The sequence below is a fragment of the Drosophila suzukii genome, chromosome X, assembly GCF_043229965.1.
Source record: "Drosophila suzukii chromosome X, CBGP_Dsuzu_IsoJpt1.0, whole genome shotgun sequence".
In the NCBI taxonomy this organism is placed as follows: Eukaryota; Metazoa; Arthropoda; class Insecta; order Diptera; family Drosophilidae; genus Drosophila; species Drosophila suzukii.
The window spans coordinates 25,784,817-25,794,729 of record NC_092084.1 but is presented as its reverse complement, the minus strand read 5'-3'; the positions used below and the strand labels follow the sequence as shown (position 1 = coordinate 25,794,729).

The window sequence follows — 9,913 nt, the reverse complement described above, 5'->3', positions numbered from 1 at the left end:
TCAGCTGTTGAATTGTTGAATTTTTGAAAATGCACAGAATATTTTAGTAATAGGGAACGATCTTAAGTGTTTCCTATTGGCCGCGTTCAGCAGAACAACAGATACCTGATCATTGATGGAATTATTACGATAGTTCTGCTGAACGCACATGATAACTAATCATGATGCAAGACTTTTAGCATGATCAGTAAATATTAATATTAAAAAACCACGAAGTAAGTTAAATTCTTTACAAGTGTTAAGGCCTTTTTGATTTTTATGTGTTCACAATTGCTGTGCGCGATGCTAAAATTGCGGTGGCAACCGATATCATCTTTACAAAAGCAATGTAAAAAGTGATTGATCAATTTAAAAAGAGTTTTAAGTTGCATAGTGGAGATTTTCATGTCCTGCTTTTTTGACGTCGTTATGTATTATGAGCGTTCAGCAGAACGTGGCCACTGAATTTTTAAAAGATGTGATTTGTAGTCAAATTTGCAGAAAAATATATGTACAATTATATTATTTATTGAAATTTAAATTGTATAATTGTATTGGATTGTATTGTATGGAGCAGGTGATACAAATTCATCAGCTTAGCAATTTAACATCTTAGATAATTTTTTTTTATCTTCGATATTCGATATTTTTAATCGATAGTGCAGACATCCACCCCCATGTGCCACCACTAAAACGCCTACGCTTTTTTTTTTTAGAAAATATTGTTGGAATTACATTTTAAAGGGGAATAGTTTATTCTCACATCGTTGAGAAATAGGCGCTTATAGCAAAAGCCGGGTGCGATGGACATCGAACTGAGTCTGGACGAGATTATAGAGCGCAAACGCGGACACGGCGGGCGGCCCATCGACAAGAAGTTGTAAGTACGAATGCGGCGAAGGCCGAAAAAATGGCGTTGCACTCCATGCGTTTTTCGTTGCAGCAATGCGAACTTCGCCAAGCCGCGGCGGGTGCTCAACAAGCCCGCCTTCAAGGCCACCGGGACAGGAGGCTCCCTGTCGGATCCGCCGGCACAGCGCTCCTTCGACGCCCGGAACAAGATCATCCAGAAGACACGTGCCAAGATAGCGGATGCCCGCGATCTCCTCAACCAGAGCATGCGCGACTCGGGCATCGATGCCCGCCAGTTGCTGCTAGAGCGGAAAAAGGGTCGCCCAGTGGGCCCGACCGCAACGGTCGACGGAGAGCCACTGAAGCCGTCACGCCATGCCCGCGCATCCGGGGTGCACCAGGGTCACTTTGGTCAGCGCACCATCACCATGTCGAACCGCCCGGGCGGCACCATACAGACGGACTGGGACTCTGATGAGGAGCTCGTAGGTCTGGGCGGTGGTGGTGGGCACAAATTGGCAGGCATGCGTCGATCCTTCCCCCCCAGATCGAACCAGCCGGGCAAGCCCTTTGCTCCGCGTGGCTACATCGACCATGACAATATGCAGGAACTAGAGGATGGTAAGCGGGTGGATCCCCAGCTGTTCTGGTCGCTGTAAGCAAGGCCCCTAAGGGACGCCCCGTCCAGCAATGACCAGAACCTCTGCCGTCCATCTTTGGTCTAGTTTTCTTTCATAACACCTCCCTTTCTTGCAGAGGAGATCACGCGCACCCTGCACTTTGGCAACTTTACCGGCCAGCAGCCGCCGCCACGCTACACCTTTGGAGGCTTCGACCTGAATCGCGACGACGACGTGGAGATGTCCACCGCTCCGCTTAAGAACAATATAGCCAGCGACCCGTTTGCCATTTACGAGGTGGCCCGCAATCGAATCGAGCGACCATCGCTGCCGACTCCACTGGTTGTCGGACACACGGATACCAGCGAAAAGCTCTTCGAGCGCCGACATCGGAACATGGTGAACACCACCAATCTGCCGGAATCGCTGCGCGCTCGTCTGTATGGCGGTGAGCCGGATCGCCGCGTATCCCATGGTATTTATGCCAACGAGAACAGGGGAAAGGGTGGTGGTGGTGGGGCTCCATCGATGGCCCACCCGATGGGATTGCACCGTTCGCCACCAACACTGCCGCTGGGATCGTCGAACACCAAGGGCGGATATCGTTTGTTGGTGAGCAATCTGCATGCTAACGTGACCACGGCGGATATCCGCGAGCTCTTCAGCGACATCGGACCGATGTACGATGCCCATGTGGTGCGCCCGGGCACTGCCGAGGTAATTTACAAGTCCTTGGAACATGCCGAGATGGCCGTCGACGCTTACCATCATCGCGAGTTCGATGACCAGCCCATGCACTGTGTGCTGGTCAATCCGCACTCCTCCCACCGGTCGGCACACTCCGCCAGGTGAGTTAGGTGGTGAAATGACCCCAAAGGGTTTCTTTTGACATTATCTTCCGCAGCTCTCGCACTGTGACTACCAACTCGTCCGGCGTGGAGGTGGACATCGATGCCCTCCACTCGGTTCTCTTCCGGGACCGCTAGGTATGGCCAGCGGACTGAAGCATCTAGGCAATTTTCCAGCTATTCTAGACATGGTGCATCCTACGCATCCTACTCTATTCATCATCTCCTAGTATTAAGCCCAACAATGTAAACCACTTACTTCTTAGGCGCGCTTGTCTAATACGAATAGATCCATCCGGCGTTTGTTCAGTAAACTAGACAAGTTTTAACCATGCTTTTTTTTTTGGCATAGAACATGAATATAAATGAATAGAAAAGAAACCTTAAGATTTAATAACACCCATTTTTCTTTTTGATTTCCTGATTCTTTCGGATCAACGTTTTACTCCATGCGTATTAATAATAAATTCAGGGCTCTTATGCAGATCTGCCTGTTTTGTATCTCCCTACTGGATGATTTGGTGAATGTTAAGCTTTAATATTCCATCATCATTAAAGTAATTAAGCAGTTCTAAATTAAAGTCTTCTAAGGTGATCTACTATCTAATATAATGAAAATGAGGACATGCTATTCTTGTCAGCGAAATAATCAAAGTTGGTTAACAAGAAAGGTTGGGGAGGAAAAATAGATACCCAGTAATGTTACAATTGCTTGTATAATATTACATAAAATGTACAGTTTTTAAATTTCATAAAATTAATTCATAATAATTAAAGAGAAAGGAGCAGTTTGGTAAGCGGTTGAGAGATGCAAAAAAAAATATGTAAAGTAACTTGGAGGCCGCTTAGTTATCCCGGATACCCGTTCCGTAGTTGGCACCGCCGGCCCGGTTCAACGCCTCCCGGAAGAGCTCAATGTCCAGCTCGGCCTCCACGCCCGCCTGCAGTTCCACGGCGAAGTTCTGCAAGGGATGCGGATTATAGGAATATCTAGATCTAGGAATATCTATATCTACTTACGTTGAGCACATCCTTGATGAGCGCTTTGTCCGTGGACATCTTGGCCCGCTGGATGACGCCCACCTCCTGGCCGATCCACGTCAGGAAGATGAACTTCTTGCGCTTGGACATCTCGTCGCCCATCTGGATGCGTATGTAGCCGAAGGCGCGTTCCGAGTCACCAAACTGCTGTCGGAACTCCTCGAAGCACTGGCCGCGTCCGTGGACGATGATCTGGGCACCATCGAACTTGAATACCGCCCACTCGGTGTCGGTGAGATCGGAGCGCACATCCTCGTAAGCCTCGCGAATCGAGTCCTTCTCCAACGATGTGGCCAGTGGCATCTGTGCGGAAGAAGGGAAGAAGTGGGATTATAATCAAGTCGACAGGATGCAGGTTCCCAGGCGGAAGCTAATGCTTTTCGTTCATGCATTCCAAGTCCGCCTCGTTCCGCCAAAGCGAACCACCATGGCCGCCCATCGCGCCTTGGACTGCGGTAATGGGCAACAATGAATGAGTTCATGTACTCAACCAGCGGCCAAGTGCTCTTGACGGCGCCATCTATGAGTCAGATTCGATCGGGGCTTTCGCTTTCGATTTTATAGTTTATTCAATTTAATTCGTTTCCGTGTCAGGCTACCACAAAACGCCTAAAAAAGGCACGCCATTGCATCGCCCACTGGCATTACGTTCAGGCAGATTCACGGAAAGCCATTTGTTGGGCTTTTAGTGCTTCATAAACGTAGTAAGCAGACCAATAAAAGTATGTGCAGTATTGTATATGGATATACAGATGTGCACATAATGATAAGATCAATTTTAAAAGTATACCCGCATGTCATGTTGTTATACCATATTTTGATAATCATATCATAAGGGTTCTATCCAGATATAAAATACATGTTCATACATATAAGAGTTTCGGAACAAAGCTCGGAAATTGTTGTATTTTGTTCACTGACCTTTTTTAAACATTTTAAAAATGGTTCCTAACAAATTGTAGTGCTTTTTGTGCGCTGAAACTTAAGAAATGAAAAGGCCTCAAGACTTGAAAATGTGTAATAAGTAAAATATGAAGACAGGCCTAGTATATGAACTTGGAAAGCGTCAAAAAAGACTGGAGTTGGATCGATGAGCTTGATAAAAAACCCACACAAAACGACCCTTTCTACGCAGCGCTCTCTTTTATTCCCCTTATTGTCTTAAGCGGATCGCTGTATTTAAAGTAATTTAAGCGTGACAATTTTCAATCAGTAGCCGACAGAAAGCAGGTCAGAGATTTGATAAGTGCGTTCGGGTCGTCGGAACGGGATGACAACAAACAAAGAGAAATGCTGGCATAACTGGCCGCAAACTCGGGTTTGGAGACAGGAACGATATACGAGTAGAAATAGCCATTGAAGCTGGGCCAGAGATACGGATACAGATACAGATGGAAGATAGAGATAGAGATCGAGCTGGAGCTGGAGCAGAAGCCCCGCTCCATAATGCGTTCAATGACCGGAGAGTACGGCGTCTGGTGAGAAAAATCAATTAGAAAAGCGACGACTGCCGAAAATATCAAAGCCAAACAATTAAACCCAAAGATGATTCGGGCGACGACTTTCACAACACAGCGCATCGCGTCGCTCGGTGAGAACTTGGTATGGGTAGGTAGGTATACAACACATGGAACCATAGAACAGCTCGGAAGCTCCCGTTTCGTGGGTCTGAATTAATTAGTCCCAAAACCAAAAAAAAAGTGATGCGGACGCGAGCTGTGCCAAAAAAGAGCGGACGTCGAAGAAACCGTTGCAGCAAATGACCCACCGAAAATACCCAAAATTCCCCCAAGGCCAGATAGGGGATCCATACATATGTAGGTGGTCCTGTGGCCCTGTGCTCTGTGGGTACGTGAGCCAATTTGATGGCTAAAATTAGCTGAAATTAAGTTTCCAGCCGATAAGCCCGATAACGGACGCACACAGACCCGCCATATCTCTGGCTCTGACACACTGACAACACGACAAATTAGATCACACCATTTGGGCTGCGGCTGCGACTGCACCCCGAAGATCGGATGGGATAGGCCCGGATAGGATAGCCCCTCCTCCGCCGTTGACGCAATATCTGTTCGGCCTCCAAACATTGATAAGAGAGTGCCGCAAAACTACAGACTTCTAAATTGATTTATTACCGAAAGTTCTTGGGATCGCCTGGGCAATTAGTGGTAAGTAAATCGAGCCATAGCCATTCCCGCCGATCTGCTAATCTCCAGGGCTCGGCTGCTTCAATTTTACACACCATAAAAACCCACTAGAGGTTGGCGCTTAGTCACACTGTAGATATAGGGCTGGTTCGGAGTGAAAAGAGAGCCTGGTTCCAAGGAAATCCAGATGTGTCATGTTTCACAAATCTGTATTGAGAGCGATAACCAGTAGTACTGCCATAATTGATCATAGTTTATCGCAATACTGGAAAATACAGTCGTGAGCCTGAGGTATAGCCTTGTTTTGACGTCAGGAAATCAATTTTTGTAAATATATTAAATATGTAATTATAATTGATCAATTGATCAATTGGTTGTGCCTTCCTCCCAGCTTGTTTGCCACCTTCTCAGCAGGAAAGCCATCTGCCAGGTAGCTCGCTCCACTGAAATGGCATGCGACCATGTCCGATAGATACGTAATGAGCCATATATGCCCATATGTGCCTCATACAGCACATCGCATTGCCCACATATTTCTATATCTATCAATATCAGCCGCCCGTAATACTGGCAATGAGTGGGGCTGCGAAGCATCAACCTGGCTAAAACTGCAGCTGAACGTAACCAAGCATATTACTGCAAATAAAAATTGCTAACGAAAACGAAACTGAATCCGATTCAGGTGCTCGGAACTGACTTACCGCGTAACTCAATGTTGATACCCTTGCCAAAGGTATCAACAATATATTGCAGCAAAGAATTTCTAAGCAGATTCATAAAAAATTAAGAACTGATCGGAGTCGACTTCATAAAGCAAAGGACTGGAACAAAGAAGGCCAAGCATACTAACATAAGATATTTCCCTATCTGTATTCACTGTGCGTAATATCTGCATTCATATGAATATATCATAAAATAGTGTAATATCTGCATACATATGGATATATATCATCAAATATTGTGGCATTATTTATAAATAACTCTTGATTGTATAGGTATATTCATGAGCCCCCAAGTAAGAGTATTCGATTAGTTTCTCACTGCACTTCACTTTGTGTTTTATTCGTTTTCATTATGTATGTACATGTGGATTGAAATTGTTTTATGTTGACTAATGAATTTCAGATAAGAGGCCAAATAATACAATTGAATCGGGGAAAACAAAATGAAGGAAATGAAGTAGGGGGGATGCAGATAATATAGTAAGTGCATAATGCGGGATGGCGATTCTTGGCGATTCACAAAATCGGTGAATCCATGAAGCAGTTCGAAGAAAAACAATGAATTTCTTAGAATCGGTTATTAACCGCTTCGCCTTGGGCACGACTAGAAAAAATATTGTAGTGACAAAATAATACAACTTAATCGGGGGGCGATGCATATAATATAATATAGTAGGTGCGTAATGCACATGGCTATTCTTGCCGATTCATAAAATCGGTCAGTCATTGGAGCAATTTGAAAAAAGCAATGAATTCCCTCGAATCGGTTATTAACCGTTTCGCCTTGGGCACGCCAAGAAAAAACGATGCAGTGACAAAATAATACAATTGAATCGGGGGAAACAAAAGAAGGAAAATAAGAAGGGGTTTCGTGGCGATTCATAAATCGGCCACACAATGGAGCAATTCGAAAACAACCAATACATTCTTTCAAATCGGTTATTAACCGCTTCGTCTTAGTGACAAAATAATACAATTTAACCGAGGAGCAATACAGATAACATATTGAGTGCATAATGGGAAATGGCGATTCACAAAATCGGTCAATCAATGGAGCCATTCGAAAATAGCCGATAAATGCCTTCGAATCGGTTATTAACCGCTTCGCCTTGGACACGCCAAGAAAAAACGATGCAGTGACAAATTGCCAGTTGTCGCGGCGCAGTCGCGATGACGTACTTGCTCCGGGTCTGGGACCGCCGATATGTCAATGCCTGCTGCTGCTGCGGGTGTTCTTCCCCCCCACCCCGATGTCTCATTCTCATTTTGGGTTTCTGTTTCTGTTTCTGATTCGCCGCTGAGTCGCCTCTTCACGCACACACTGCAGCAGGAAACAAAGGAGCAGTCATAAGGGGGGGTTTCGAGTGGGGAGGGGGGTTTCGGGGTGCGAGTGCGTGATTCATACCGCCCGAAGGTGACGACGACTCGGGGAGTGGACGACCAAAATTGGCGCGTCAGGAAGCGCTTGTCGCACATTGGAGGGTGTGAACTGCCCACTTGGACGCCTCAAAACCGTCTGATTTATCGAGCTGGCCAAGAAAGAACTCTTTGTTCGGCCCACCGAACGAACCATTATGACCGTAGAGATTAGGTTTACGAACCCCACTGAAGTGCTGGGCACCAAAGTCACATGAATCTGCCCGATCAGCTGAAAAAACAACCCCATAGATAAGCGCTGCAGCGGTTTTCTCCCCTCCGATTGCCAAACACCGTAATCTGGAAAGGTATACGTGTTTGCCAGGGAGACGGGGTGGCCGCATAAACCACAGGGCATCATCTCGGGCGGGTATCGGTATCGACGCTGTCTCGAGAACAAGTGCAGCGGTGGCCGCACCGAAAACGCACTTGAACTTGATATGCACCCAGTGCGTCGCGTCGAAGGCGTCGGAGTCGCCCTCGCAATCTGCATCCGCCCCCGCAATCGTTTCAAGTCGGATGATGATGATGATGCCTCGGGAGCCCTGTCTCCGCGCCCCCCAGATCCCCGTCATAGCCCCTCCCCTGGCCCTGGCCTTCTGGGCCGGTTCTTGTGGAGTCGCCGGCGAACCAATGCCAGAGTTATTTACAGACACTCACGCATGCCCAGAGAGATACACACACGCCGCATGGGCCTGTGCTCCAGCAACTCCATTCGGTCGGTACACGGAAAGAAACCGCTTGGAATTTACAGGATATTTGGTATCCAACCAAAGTTTTCGACAATATCAGTTTGACTTTTTAAGGTTATCAAAATCAAACGGTGCAGTTAAGTGGAAAAGCTCGAGTGCTGGTCATTATAAGCAAAACTATCGGGATAAAGCTTTCCAAAAGTTTTTTTGCTATGCTAGGTAGTATATAAATCGAAAAACTATATCTTATAGCTCCCAATAGAAGGTTCGATCATTTTCTTTTCTATAGCTTATTTTAAGATTTCAAAAGTACTAATAAAATTGATCTTTAATAGTTTTGCACTATTTAGTTTATTTAATATCAAAATCAAATAAAATAATTTTATTTCGATAACCTATCGACGTATTAATAATACTTAGCACCCAAATAAAATGTTTAATGACATGCAATGATCTTCATTTCAAATACATTTTTCTCGCGGTGCACTTGGAGATATCTTTCTGGCCTGCTCTCCGGCTCTCTGGGTCTCTGGCTGCCCCATCCAATCTTTTATAATTCTTAATTTTCGGTCGTCCCCTGCCGGTATACACACACATTTCGTGGACCCTGGAGCAGGACTACCGACTGCCGACTCCCGACTGCCGACTATACCCTGCCCACCCCACTACTCACCCTTCTCGGCTTGCTCTCCACCAATTGCTCGACCTCGATGCCGTCCGACATGCTGGTGATCTGTGTTCTGTGTTCTGGACGTGGATGCGGTTGCGATGTGCAGCTGGGATGCTGGTCCTCTGGGGTCTCGGATCTTCTGGGGATCGCGACTGAGTCTCGGAGGGAACGGAGTAGTCCGGCGGAGAGAGTGGGGGTGTGGACCGCTCGCAAGGTGACAAAGTGACAACGAAAACAAAAATACACAACGCCAAAAAAAAGCAAGCACAGAGAGGGAGGAACAGAACCAGCACAGTTCCAGATATCAGAGCAGCCGCTGAACTTCGTCCGACTGCCACGAGTTGTATCTCACGAATGCGGCGGTGCCGGCGTCTGCAACTCCAACGAAGTGCCGACCGCCGAAGTCGGCGGCGCAGTCGCCGTGGGTGCGAGCGAGATGCACTGGCAGCGGACGCGGCAGAGGCCCCACAGCAGCTGATAAAAATCCAGGCGGTGCGACAGGGCCAGCACCATGGGGAGCGAGTGAGAGCGGAAGACATGCGACGACGTCGCCGCATTTGGCTTCATTTTCAGTTTCATTTTCAGTGCAGGCACTTCGCAAGCACCAAAAAAAGCCAGATGTTGGCTAGTGTTTTATCCATGCACAGAAAGAAATTTGGGTTTAATGTGATGATCGATGATTATCAATAAAAATCTGGGATCGGGGTCACCAAACCCCCAAGCATCAGGGCATCTTAACTTGGCCAATAACAGGTAGATCGGTGAATGTCAAGTAATATCATCAGGCATTACACGTTAGCTATACAATGACTAAATTACAGAGCAAGAAGTGTAAAAGAATGAGAATGGATTACACATTAATAAAATAGCCATAAGTGTGGTTCAGTATTTACAAATATTCATATAGAAAACTTAGGAAGGTATAC

General features: G+C 46.4%; 2 protein-coding genes across 2 annotated transcripts; one reads left to right on the top strand and one right to left on the bottom strand.

The window, feature by feature from the left end:
- Nucleotides 1–654: 654 nt before the first annotated feature.
- Nucleotides 655–2,696, top strand: LOC108004848 (uncharacterized). The gene is made up of 4 exons (XM_017067930.4): nt 655–859; nt 923–1,452; nt 1,588–2,299; nt 2,356–2,696. Exons 1-4 carry the CDS (start codon nt 783–785, stop codon nt 2,435–2,437), a joined length of 1,401 nt encoding a protein of 466 aa, XP_016923419.2. The 5' UTR covers nt 655–782; the 3' UTR covers nt 2,438–2,696.
- Nucleotides 2,697–2,996: 300 nt separating this feature from the next.
- Nucleotides 2,997–9,355, bottom strand: LOC108004849 (coactosin-like protein). The gene is made up of 3 exons (XM_017067931.4): nt 8,991–9,355; nt 3,320–3,643; nt 2,997–3,261 (listed from the first exon to the last, which is right to left on the bottom strand). Exons 1-3 carry the CDS (start codon nt 9,039–9,041, stop codon nt 3,145–3,147), a joined length of 492 nt encoding a protein of 163 aa, XP_016923420.1. The 5' UTR covers nt 9,042–9,355; the 3' UTR covers nt 2,997–3,144.
- Between the last annotated feature and the right edge of the window lie 558 nt (nt 9,356–9,913).